The sequence below is a fragment of the Opisthocomus hoazin genome, chromosome 8, assembly GCF_030867145.1.
Source record: "Opisthocomus hoazin isolate bOpiHoa1 chromosome 8, bOpiHoa1.hap1, whole genome shotgun sequence".
NCBI lineage: Eukaryota > Metazoa > Chordata > Aves > Opisthocomiformes > Opisthocomidae > Opisthocomus > Opisthocomus hoazin.
In genome coordinates this window covers 22,302,154-22,315,851 of record NC_134421.1, presented here as the reverse complement: position 1 = coordinate 22,315,851, position 13,698 = coordinate 22,302,154, and the positions used below count along the sequence as shown (strand labels likewise).

General features: G+C 38.8%; 1 protein-coding gene across 2 annotated transcripts in view; it reads right to left on the bottom strand.

The window, feature by feature from the left end:
* FGD6 (FYVE, RhoGEF and PH domain containing 6) overlaps positions 1 to 13,698 on the bottom strand; it is a 74,158-nt gene that overhangs the window by 17,379 nt on the left and 43,081 nt on the right. For both annotated transcript variants that reach the window (XM_075428766.1, XM_075428767.1), the window contains exons 9-14: positions 8,344 to 8,394; positions 5,217 to 5,275; positions 5,019 to 5,090; positions 4,445 to 4,513; positions 2,746 to 2,829; positions 1,702 to 1,781 (exon numbers count right to left, since the gene is read on the bottom strand). In XM_075428766.1, coding sequence (XP_075284881.1) covers positions 1,702 to 1,781; positions 2,746 to 2,829; positions 4,445 to 4,513; positions 5,019 to 5,090; positions 5,217 to 5,275; positions 8,344 to 8,394 — 415 coding nt within the window. The remainder of the gene's footprint in view (positions 1 to 1,701; positions 1,782 to 2,745; positions 2,830 to 4,444; positions 4,514 to 5,018; positions 5,091 to 5,216; positions 5,276 to 8,343; positions 8,395 to 13,698) is intronic.

The window sequence follows — 13,698 nt, the reverse complement described above, 5'->3', positions numbered from 1 at the left end:
TAATTTCAAGGTGAAGACAAAACCATGTCATAAACTCAGCCCAATTTGATGGAAAAGTTATAGACAGGGGTTTTGCCCTGCAGACCATTATGTATTTCACAGGAGTTGCTTTTAATCTACCACTTAATCAGTTCCTCAAAACGACAAGTTTATCCTGTTTTGTGGAGAAAAAGGTAAGTTGTATTTCAAGATGATAATCTTTTCACAAGTTCCAATGATTTTTTACAATTTTTTTAAAATGACTTAATTAAAAGTGAAATGCTTTTTCAAGTCAAGCAGAGATAAATCCACACTGCCTACTGCAATCCCATAAATGTCTTCATGTATCTGTGTGACACCCAGTCACCAAGGCACCTAAGCAGCATGGAGCTGCTCATACTATACTGGAGCAGAATCATACCCTAAACTGTGAAATGCATCCTTTTTTTCCCAATGTGTAAAGAACCATAAGAAAAAAATTTATTTTAAAAATACAAAAATACTCCTTTCAAGTCTGTTCTTAAAAATCTCTACTGCTCAGACAACTGAGCTCCTTCCTTTGGCTACTTTGACAAGGTTAACCTTGGTCTACCCCTCAGCTAGCAATACTGCTGTCTTTGTGCAGACATCCTCATGTTGGTATTTACAAGGTCACACAAAAAGAAGCAGCCTGCCTTTGCTCAGCTTTGCTAAACAAAAGAGAAAACATGTCTGTCTTCATTGGTATCAGCACTGTCACAAATGTCAGAACATATAAAACTCCAACTCAGACACAGTAAAAACAATAATCCACAACATCAGGTCTTTGCTCAAGGCATCTTGGTGAAGGCAGACCAGAGCTGCTCTGGTTTAGTGGCCATGTATACTTTTGCTGCTACACAGAGAATTTGGTTTTCTGCTAAAGAGAAGCACCATTCCAGCAATTCCTGCCATTTTCATAATTTCAGGTTCACTGAGATCCATTTCTTGTTTCAATTACACTGTCATTTCAGCTAGAACACCAGGATGACTTCTTCCAATTTAGGTAAGATACCAATAATAATATAAAAATGTATTGTCATGCTTCATATTCTGAACTGTTAATGCACTGACAGACCATCCCAGTAACTTTGGAAAAACAAAAAATTATTGAAAAGCAAACCCTAAAATTAATTGAAGTGAAACTATTTTAATTCTTGTTCCTCTCAAGGAAAGGCAGTAAGAGGATAATATTTCAATTTACCTAAAGTTTCTGAAGGTGTATCTAAGCTGAAAAGGAGGAGTTTAGTTCGATCTGATAAACAGTTCACTGTCTTGAGGATAGCAGAAGCCCTACAGCTGCAGCCTTAAGACCAAATACCAGCCACATTTACTATAGCTTTTGTGCTTCTATCCACACTTCACAGTGGGCAGTCTTCCTTACTAGTCAGGGTCAACTGTATTAGAGCCTGCACATTCATATGGTATCTATGAAACCTATTACATGTGACCAGGCTTCCTTTCTGACAGCCCATTTAAAAATAAACTTAAATGTTCAAAATCAGATTCTGAATGTGAACAAAAGCAAATTAGAACAAAGCCTACATTATTTCCAGAACCCCATCTGTCAACTCCCTCTATTCTGTAATTATTCTAGCCAAGGGTAACTTTTCATTACCTAAGTGCAAAATAAGCTATAAAAAGCTTATGTGGCCTGTTTGAAATCACACGGTTTTTAAATCATTATTCACTTCTGAGACTTACCTTGCTGAAAGAATGAAGGATCTCTCTACGCTTTCAATGTTCAGTTCATTCTGATATGCTTCCTGGGTTGGCTTTTTAACCTTCAGTCAAGAGATAAAACTTGATATTGAAACTGAAATGGTACTTTTATAGTTGCTTTTACTTACTGTAAAATCTCTTACATTTTTATTGCAGAAGCGGTACATTGGAGAGAAAAATCTCAAAAGTGGGCAAAAAAAGGCACCGCTGCTGCTGCTGCAGTACAAGATGTAGCCTACTGGTGCACCCCACAGTGGGCATCTGCCCCATATCCCCAAGGGCTGGACCACCTTGCTGATCCTTGTGAGCTACAAACTTTCAAACATAACGAGGTTTAAAAGTTAAGAGGGGTTCTGAGCCACCACGAGACATCTGCTGGCAGAAGAAATTTTGCAGCTCTGCCTGCAAAAGCTTGGACCTGGCCATCAAGTCTGTACTGCAGCTGGACTCTCTGACAGGACCAGTGACAAGTTCCCGAGGCAATAGTTTGTTGTTCCCACTAACTGCCACATCAGAGACTGTGTCACTGTATGGCATGCGTGTCCCTTATCATTACGCAGGGGGCTCAGGGCTTAACTTTGATGCTTTTCACACAGGCTCAGAAACAAAAGCCTTATCTTCCCCCACAGTTAGCAAATCTCTATAAACTAGGGAGGAGATCTGGTCCACCAGAAGTTTATCAGGCAGAGATGCTTAATCTCTGGGTGTGGGCAATAAATAGCAGTTACAAGGCAAAAGTGAGGCAGTCTAAACAAAATACAATACAAAAAATAAGCAGGCAGACTATTTCAGAGTCAGACAATACTGAATGAAACGCAGGCAAGATGATCCTGTGGCAACAGAGTTTTTTAGGGAAACCTAGACAGCAATCCCACAGCCATATTATGCAAGAAACATTAAACCTGTGGGATTTCTCTAAGCTTCTTTAATATCTCTTTCCAACAATAAACATGGTTGCATTTTGAAAATTTGAAGGCCTGAGTTTAAATAGATTTGGAGAAAGACTCATTTTAACAAGTGACTCACCTTCATTCCAGCCAACGACAGCATGTTGTTGAGTTTATACATCCCTGACTGAACTGGAGTTGTATACAACAGGGCATCATTGAACTGTAATATAGAAGCAATACTTTTTAAGTAAAAAAAACTGTTTAGCGACAGATCATTTCAGATGCATTTTACTGGAAGTACAGAACTCATACAGCATGGAGATCAACTGTCCAGAAGGGCATTTTCTGCTTCCTATTATTCCACTTAGAAACCAAGAAACATTTTAACGTATTAATAGATAACAATAGGTGTCTATTTATATCGTCCTTGTGTAAATATACATTTGGCACATGAATAAACACTGCACAGATGTCATATAACAGGCTGTCAAACAGGACAAAAATGCTTCTTGTGTACATAGCTATACTGTGCAACAAACTACTTTCAAAGTATATTAGAATTAACCCTTCAAAGCAAAACATTCTAGAAACTCACAGATAGCAGAATTAAGATTAGCAATTTATAAGGACAAATTTATCCATATGTAGCATACAAATTTTACCCGTTTAAATGTGCATCTATTGTTTGTTTCCTGTTCTACCAGACTTGGCTTCATTCAGTGCACTTACTGCACAGCTATTAAGACTTTTTTTTATTTTCTGTGTTGTTCAACACATGGATCCAAACTTCATTTACTGCACATAAACACAGACCAGAAAACGGAACCGTCTCATAAGGTTTCACTGTGAGGTTCTTTGCAAAATAACCAAATGTTTCACGAGCCTTACTAAATCTTCACAACATGATCAATGGAAAAATCACTGCTTAAGTGTCTAAAGGAATAAACACTAGCCTGCACTTTTTGTATCTTAAAAAAAAAAAACCAAAAAACACCAACAACAAAAAAAACCAAAACCATCACCCTCAAAAAACCAAAACAAAGAAAATCTGAGCTAGAGCCACTCAAATTAGCAACATCTGATTTGGGAAGTTCAGCTCGAGATAGCACCAGATTTTTTTAGACTGTTGCCTTAACCTATACCATTTGCAGTTATCTCCATGTTTTATATGCTACAAAGTCATCTCCAGAGCATAAGACAGGCACTTGCAAGCTTAGAATACATACTCCACAACTACCTAGGGAAATATTTATTCGTACTACAGTAACTACAAGACAGATTTCAGCCAGGCCTGGACCAATAATGCCACAAATTACACACGGCAACAGTTGCTTTACTATGTAAACAGAAGAGATAAACAAAAGGTTCAAGTGGGAACAGAAACTTCAGAGCTGCACAGAAGTTTCAAAACAAAACATCAGCAGAGGCAGGAAGAGAAGCTCGGGATGCGGGTGGGCTGGTGCAGGGGAAGGAGAGCAGGAGGGAGGGAGGGAAGGGTGCAACAGCAGCGGTGGAGTTGTACAGCTTAACATCTGGTACGGCTAAGTGGAGTGGTGTAACTTTCAGTTTTCACACTACCACAGATAACGCTGTCTTGTAAAAGCGCTCAAATTTTAAATGAGTATTGTTCAAAACAGTATGTTTTAGTGAGAAATGTTCTTCTATTAAAATTAGTGCATATGCAACAGATGATGTCTCTACGTTAGAACCAAGCAAGTAGAACAGCAACTGGTCATTTTTTCCCCTACCTGAAGTTATTAGTTACTTATCTTTGCGGTGTAATGTTTCAACTACTTAAGATTGCGCTAGTGTTAGGCACATACGCAGCATCTTACCAGAAAAAACATTCGTGGCTGCATGACCTTCCGAGACAGCTTCATCAGTGTTCCCTCTTTCAGAAATACCTAGCAAATTAAAACAAGCAATTAAAACCCTTGCTTTTCAGGGCACAAGCAGTACAAATGAGATTACTTTTTCATCTTCACTACTATTATGATGATGATTACTATTATTACACTAGAATTGCTGCCAAAGTTTTGGGATTCAAGGTGCACTTTTTGAGAAAGGCTGTTCATCCTTAGGTTTCCCTACAAGCAAGTGTGAATGGCTGCATTACAATATTCCACGCTGCACTTGAAACCTTGACAAATAGAAGGTTAAGCTTGAGGAAAAAACCTGCCTGCAAGATCTGGCAAGGAATTATGTTCAAAAATCGTAAGTTTTCATCAGATAAGTGTCTAGAAAACCCCCACACATATGGAGAGTCAGTATTCATTTAACTGTCAGAACCAAATAATTAAGCGATGGACCATTTTTCTTCTCAGTGTATGCCAACTTCAGTACTTTGCTTGCATATCATCTGTGCTGCACTTTTACTGCAATCTGCTGAATGCTATCTGTAGGACCTACCCTTCCTGGCTGTACAATCTCATGGTGTCCATTTAAACTGTACTGAATCTGCATGAGTTTCTGAAAGTTATCCTACAGGGAGAAAAAGCAGAAGGTAAGTAATTGCCCTTGTATCCATGACCTTTTCTTTTTAAAAAAAAAAAAAAAAAAAGAGAGAAAAAGCTTTATTCAACCAGCTTCATAAATCATAATACTTACTCCCTGCTTCATGATGTCATTGGCATGGTTTGCAACTTCTATGACAACCGCTAGAGCATCTGAAGGATGAAGAAATCATGCTTTTATTATACATAATACCAATGCTAACTAGTCTGTAAAGCACAGGTACAATATTGCCCTTCTTTATCATGCCAAAATTCAGGGACCTGACTGTACAGTCACTGCATTCAGGAGCACCTCCCACAGATCCCAGAGTCTTTGAATCATGGTTTAATAAGTGTGCCCTTGCAAGTCATTGCTTCAAGCAACAGTGTCAATCATTTCTTACAGCTAATCAAAACAGTCCACAAGCAAAATTAAATTCTAGTTTCTCACACAAAGAATTACTTCAATTTCAAAAAGTCTCTACTTGCCGCAGAAAACTTAACAACATTCTAACTGAGACTATGCAGAGATTAATTTTTTTTCCATTTTACACAACTGCCTTCAGTGCCAGTTATGGAAGACCACCTAGGAAAATTATCCAAATATTTGTGATTTCTTTCTTCTGCCTTTAGTTTTGCTGCATCTCAAGGTAATATTATAAAGTTCAAATTTCTACACTTCAAACTTTTAATACCAGAATAAAAAAAAAAAAATCTCTGAAAGAGAAGAGTTACCAAATATGAGGGATGTTATTAAGCACTGAAATTTAATAACGAGCAACTCAACTGTAATATTCGCTAAAGTGTAACTGTAAAAAGGGGTTACATAAAAGGATTATGTAAATCACTGAACAATGAGTGTATATGAGACAGAACCCATCCAAAGATCTTGCCCAAAACCCTGTAATTTACTCATGCAGAAAAAAAACACCTCATTTAATTGAAAGCTAGAACTGCTCTGATAAAATGTAGTCAGCATTTGGCACCTTCTGAGTAACTGAAGTGTGGCCAGGCACTTCAAATAAAGGAACTACATTTGCTTTGAAGTCCACAGAGAAGCCTACCAAACCATGTAAAACCAAAGCCTTGGATTTTTTTTCCAGATTCATTAGAGTATTAGTACTGTAGAATGCATATACTTTCCTTATTGTTGAGTTGATATTCAGAAAGAAAGCATGTTAAAAGGTGCAGCTTTCTGAACTGAAAGCTTCCAAAGGTCATCAAGCCATGTAAGAAACTAACCTGAGGTGGAAACAAAAAGCTTCTCCTCAGTCAATCTAAGGAGAATTTTTGTTCAAGATTTTCATGAATAAAGACAATACAAGGACAGGAGTCAAACAGTTAAAAGGCATAGCACAGATCAAGCATTTGATCAAAACTTAAGTTTAGGTATAGATGTCATGATGTCAACTGAGCCTGCTGAAAAATAATGGGTGGTCTCCTACTAGGAAACGTTGGAGCTGCTCCAGTCAAAACACTCCCCAGCTCCCCATCCGCTTGAAAGAAAATGAAGCGAAATTTAGCTAAATTCACAAAGACAGGAATGAGCACCTGAATTTCTTGTTATGCTTTCCTTCATCTATCAGCTATTCACTTAAAATTTTACTTATTGACTTCAAGAAAGTCTGAAAAATGGTAAAGAAAATTTGCTGATTATTGAAAGCAAAGTTCCAGGATCTTAGGGCTACTTATACGGCCAAGACTAAATGAATCTAAACAACAACATAAAATAATCTATAGGGTCAAAGTCCATAAACAAAGTGTTCTTTGGCAGGGAAAAGCATTCCACTTCTTATACCACTTAGTTCGAATAATGTATTCAAATGAAGGTCATCAGGAAGAATTGTTTTTTTTCCAAGAATACTAACCTTAGCCAAACCTAGTCCCATGTCCGTCTCCCATCCCCCCTCCCCAATGGAATTAAACAACTAAGCAAAGTCAGAACTAAGTAAAACTTAATTATCACCAGAAATATCTTGGTGAGTAAAGATTAGATTTTCTCTTCTTACCCAGTTTCAAAGATAGACTAGCAAACATGTCAAATGCATAAAATTAACACTGTTATTGTTACAATTCTGCTTTTATCTTTGATGTATGAAGGGAGAGAAAAATACTGTGAAAGGTACAACTACAAAAAACACAAGCTGGAGGAGTCACAAGAAAATGTAAAGTAAAATATTTAAGTTGCCTACTTTTCAAGTCGTCAATTATTTAATGTACAGTGCAATCACTAGTTTGTTCACAGCCATAAAAAGTGCAAGACAAACTTTTCTATCTCTTAAAGAATCACTATTTAAAATACTTTTGGCTTATATTTTCACTATACTCAAACAAATATGTCTAGATATCTTAAGAAAGATATTTACTCATAAATTTTACAGTACTGTATCAGCAGACAAAGCTATAAGAAAGCAAACTTGGCTCAGTGCACTGAAGGAACTAATTTATTGCATCCAATCACCTACATCTGCACAACTCTCCTAAAGATAACAGGGTTGCACAAATGTCGCTAAAGAGACTGAAGTGACAGGGGCTCGTGCAAATGAAATGGAAACATCAACTGGGAGCATTTTTAGTACTGCTGAAGCACACACATGGAAGAAGGAAACAGTCTGAATGTGCATTCCACTGCTACACTCAAGGTAAAACAGCTTAATCCCAAACTACCATGAAACAAGTAGTCAAGTCCTCTTCCATCACCAACTATCCCTTCTCATTTTCTCTTGTCCCCTTCCCCTCTACTTGCAGGCAAACTGGTGGAAGTCACTTGTGTTTGTGCAACCTGTGACAGAACTCCTCAGGTTAAATATAACCCAGAGCAGCTACTGGATGTTGTTCACTCCCACCACATAAACACTTGTCCTGGCGCAAAGAGAGAGCAGGAGGCCAGAAAGGTTCACGGATAGGGGAGAGCAGCTGGTGGACCAGACTGCCTATGAATGAAAGGTCTACAGATGCAAGGACTGTCTCTTTCAACAGCAGTGCCCAAAATATCTGCTTAAGCTGCCTGTGGAACTTCACTCTTATCTCTTGGTTTCAGCTCAAGGGTGAGCTGATACCACTGTCAGCTCCCAATGTTTTTGAAACACAAGGGTGCAATCTTTCAGTATCTCTGCTGAGAAACTTAGAACAAAATAGAAAGCATTTCTATTACTGGCTTAGCATTTTGCATGCATTTAAAATTTAGAAACATTATCATATGTACATAAGCTGTTGTTTCTTTAATCTAAAGAGACATTTACCTTGTGTGTCCCTATAGTCAGCAGATTCTTCTAAAAGATTCTTTAAATAATCTGTATAAAGAAAAAAATAATATAGAGATAGTTTTGTTAAAGAAATAAACAGCACCAGAAAGTAGTAAAACCCACCTTTTTTCCTGGAAATCTGCTTTTCAGGCAGGTCTATGCCAAAATGATCTACTGCTTAATCAAAGTAAAAACAAAAGGAAAACTAGCATTTCCATAATGGAAGTATATCATGATATCTTGCTCAGGGAAGAGAAGGTTATTGAAGCTGTGACCTCCTCCAAAGACATATTATATGTTGTATATAATATTCCAGAACAAAACAAGCAAGTGAAAAATAATTACATACTTGCAATCATTTACATTTAAGCTGATGCAAAAATTTTTGAGGATTACAGATGTTTGCCTGAGCACCTACCTTGTCTATAGGAGCTAGGAAAAAAGTAGTTCATTACAGAAGATCTGATTATGATTAATATTTTTCAGTAATAAAAGTATTATACCCCCCTGATGCTGAAATAGGCATTTTTTGTTTTCAGTTATAAACTTAGTTCCTCAACCACGAGATGGCACCCTCAATCCATTAAAGTCTTGGTAGTTTTAAAATCTATTTGACTTAGTTAAAATTAACTCCAAATGTATTACTATACAAGAAGACATTCCCCTCGAGTTTCCATTCCCTGGTTGAGTGTCTAGTTCACCAAAAAGTACAATATCCTGTCAAAGATTAATATATATCCTCATCAAAAAGCCAACCATCTATTCAAGCTACAGCTTGGAACTGCTTAAAACTGAAAGAAACCAAATCAGGAACTTTCAAAGAAATATATATGTTAGATTGATAATATCAACAAATACTGATTTATAATTACTTTTTAAATGAGGTATTAAGATTCTGGCAGATCTACTGAAAATCAATCATATGTGATCTAGCAAGCATTCAATTTTAGCTTTGCATTTGTACAAGTTTCACGTAGGAGTGAAATAATTCAACTCCCATATGCTTGCCCTACCCAAATTAATCCTTTTACTGAAGAAGGATCAGGAGCCAATTATTCCTGCCTTCATAACATGTCTTGCTTCATGCTTGCCCCTCAGAGACTGCTCAGTGTATTGTAATCTTTTCCTTATTGAAAAAAAAAAAGAGAAGAGAATTATGAAACATGTTTCTGCAGTAGAAATGCTACAAAGAGTGAGAAATCTTGTTGCAGTTAATGAAAACTTTGAGAAAAACAGAACTACAAGAAGAGAAATATTTGGCACTGAAATTTTATTTTTTGGCAAAGACTTAAGGGAGGATCCAAGAGGGAAGCATGAAGAGCAGGTTGGGGTGAAGGAAGAGGAACCGGCTGGGGTCTCCTGCCGGGAAGCGGGGAGGGAGCACGGGGAAGTCTGCCTGGCTGGGCCACGGGAACACCCACAGCTTTCTGCTTTCTTCAGAGTTTTGTCTGATCGTTAGCAGGTGCTGGCCAATGTGCGATCTTTTAAGACAAGTCTGACATGGCACCAAAGCCTCTCCAGCTACACTCCATAAATACCACATCCTTCACGTCCCTCAAGATCTTGTGCTGTAGTAGCTACCAGACATTCCAGTGCAATATTTAGGTGGACGCCTATTCCGTTAAAAACAAAGTTCATCTTGCTTCACCTCGGGTTGCGCTGATAAGAAACTGGTGTGAGAGTGAAGAAAAAAATCAGTAGGAGATATTTTGAAAGGAACTGAGAAGACTTCACACTGTTTTCTCTCAAGTCGGAGCTGTACCACACTGCCCAGGCAGAGCAGTCTTGGGACTCCACCATAAAGCACAGAAATTAAAGTTCTGCAATTGCAACTTGATCTTCTTCGGGGCCAGCACAAAGGACTTCAGTGGGAACCTCTCAGTACTGAATAGCTCCTTACAGCTTATACAGAAACACCAGCTCCTCAGCGCTGCCGACCACGCTCACCTCCTCCGGCTGGGAAGCAGAGGTGAAACCGGTATAATTTGCTCATCTGTAAATGTACTGCTGGCACTCTTAAAAAACTGTCATTAGTACATGGAGAGATTCAATTTAATATCCAAAGTAATGGCACTGGAAACTTAAATCCAGAGACCCAACATGGGAAAAAAATTGGTTTTTGGTATATTCATGCTTTATGACATGATCCCCAAAACAACACTTTACATCATACAAAAACATATCTTGGATGGGTATACTCTAGCATTTTAAATCATATCATCAGTGAATAGAAGAGGGAGAATTACAGATTTTAACACAACTGCATCCATTTAAAATTCTGTATTTAAAAAGGCAGGCAGCTTTTGCACCACAAGACTGAAGCAGCCAATAAAAGTTGCAACTGTAAAATCCTGAAAGTGATAAATACTTACATAATTTTAATCTTAACACTCTATGTGTATCTGGTAAGCGGACCTCAGTTCATGGCTAAAACTCAGCTTCAGAGAACCATCAGGACAGATATTTTTAGCCTCTTCTGTGAATACACACTGGAAATACTGTGCTTGCAACAACATTCTGGAAGTACTGGCTTAAATTATATAGACAAGAGGACTTCACAGACATGAATAACATTACAGTAAAAATTTAGCAAAAATATTCCTAGATAAAATAAACACAGAAGTCAAATATTAAGGTGGAATGGTATCTGCTGTTTTTGCCAAAATTCTTCCCCTCTGAAATGTACTTTAGTTGTTGGGACTAGAAAGACCTTAAGCATACCTTTAGAAAGGCAGACTTAGAAATTAATTCAACTTGTAACTCTGCTAAATACTCCAAAACACAACAAAAATCAACACAAAAGCACCGTTTCTATGAGGAACAAAATTTCCTCATGCCCTGCTTCCACCTGACAGCAGCCAGCAATTCTCTCCCCCTTCTTCTGCTGGGGGGGGGGGGGCAGCAACTATCTCTTCTCCTGCTAAAAATTCTCTTCTGGTTCATTAACTACTTTTTATCTCAGGTTGTCTAATTTAATTAAATTAAACTCAAAGCAATTGTTCCTCAACACAAAATCGGCCTCAAGTCTGACAACTCTATTTCCAACCTGCAAAGGAGCAGTGCGCTCAAAGGCTTCGTTTTCATCCCCCTCCACCTCCACCCACTGTACCCCAGTTACAGAAAATAAAAGACTCTCTATCTGTAAACCTTACGTTGAGAAAAAGAGGAGAGGGGCTTATCTAATGACCGTGAAGAGCCTGTTTATATTGCACAGTCTCAAGTCATCCACTGGAATCAGAGGGTTTCGGGAGGACAGAATCACCTCTCCTTCATTTCTTTCTATCGGAAATCAGAAGCCTCTAATTAACATCCCCAAAAACCCATCTAATATTTGCTGTGTAGACCTCGGGGCCAGCATGTGGAGAAGTGGAAGTTCACTCGCGGGACTGGAGAAGCTGTATAATTAAACGGAAATGCAGCTGAGCTGCGCCTCTCCTTGGCTGATTTACGAGTCCACCTGCTCCCGCTTTTGTTAGCAGAAAAGTAGCTCCACTTCAAAGCACAGCAACAATCTTGTGATGTGACCGTGTAGCAGCAGGTTACCAGTACAAAGCTGTCCCACTGACATAGAACATCTAAATAGGAAGAAAACCCTGCTGACTCAGGCCTAGGTTTCCTGGATTATTTTCGCTCCCCTGCTCTTACCCGCAGCCCCCTCCTCCCTCGCCCACAGATCCCCCCAGGCTTTGGCTTGGGCGGCTGCTGCATCACTGCATCTCACCCCCTGCAACAAGACATCCAAATATTTTGTGTGTCCTCCAAAGGTTTTGCAGCACGAATGTATACAGGAGTTACTCAGTATTACACAGAGCAGAAGGTAACACAGCAGACAGGTCATCCAGAGAGATATGGAAGAGTGAGAATCTCAAGGAAAACAGAAATGCATGACAGATTGAACAGATCGAATATGAAACACGCCAAACTAACAACCCCTCAGCCCCAGCATAATTAAATTCTTAGTCTAACCTCTTTTATGGCTCCCATAGAACAAGAGAAAATCACTTTTCTAAATCAGCAGCCAGCACTGCAATCCCGTTCCTGTCAACAGCATTTGCATTTGGAGGTGTATTCAAAGCTGGGCAGCCACAGTAAGGTCTGCAGACTAGGGACATCCACAGCAACCTCCATCACCACAAAATGAGGTTTTTTCAGGTCTAAAAGAGCCAGCCCCAGCCACAATGACAGTTAATGGTCACAAAGAATTTCCCTTCAACATCTGAGTTCTGTTTCAGTGCCATTTGCCCTTGGCATCTCTCACTTTGCCATGTATATTGACAAAGGCATTTATTCCATCCTGATGCTGTTCAACTGTTTCAGTTAAAACCTTTGAACTTATCCAAAGCTCCACTGATTTTGGAGTGCATAACAAGGCTCTACTATGGCCCAAGTCAGTATCCTTTAAAAATAACGGAATTCCCCAAATGCTGTTTTATGGTTTGATTTCACCAATTAAGAGTCACTAAGATATTCCTCTACAAAGTAGTTTAATAAGGGCTATTCACCCTTTTTTCAACACCTGTGACTTTAATGAGATGATTAAAATGAAAACAGTCAACGTTAATAACTCGGGAACTGCTGTATAACACTTCAGTTTGTACCTCCCACAGCATCACTAGTCTAAGTACTTGCTGGGGAAATGCCAACAAGCTGCTACAGAGCCAAAAAAAAAGGTCACAGAGCATTTTATTTTGCAGTTACTACATAAACAGAGGCTATTTTTAAATTGCTCATCAAGAAGCAATGGCTTTCAAAAACAATGCCTTAAGTATTTCCAAATCCTTACAGGAGCCATCCCCTCTTACAACAAACAGATCTCAAAATAATTCACAAAGGAAGCCTCTATCATTGCCCTCCTTTTACAGAAAAGAAAGCAGTGCATCATGGAGATGTCTTGCTCAAGGTCACCCAAACATGCCAGTGCCAGCGCAGGGTATAGAGCCCAAATTTCCTGACCCAAGCCAGCTCTTCAGCCTACAATGCACCTGTCACAAGTCTGAAGTACTTACTGGTAACATACGCTAAAAACATGTGTTTTGCCTTTAGAAGAGAATGGATTTTACATACAAACACCTGGGTAAGGGAGAAATGGAGAAGCTACTTGCAGAAGTTCATAGTTGCACAGACATCTTTCGCTTCCTTCTCCTAGTTCCAGTTTTCCACACTACCTTTTTCCTTCACAAAAAAGCAAAGCAAAACAAACACCCCAAAACCCAAAGCAAAACAGGAACATTCCAACTCTCTAAGGAAATTACCAGCTTATATTGCCACAGAAAAAAACAAAAACCACCACAGGCTGCGAGTTTTCCAAGCACTGCTGAATGTACCATCAGAGAACACAACACAGCACTGGGA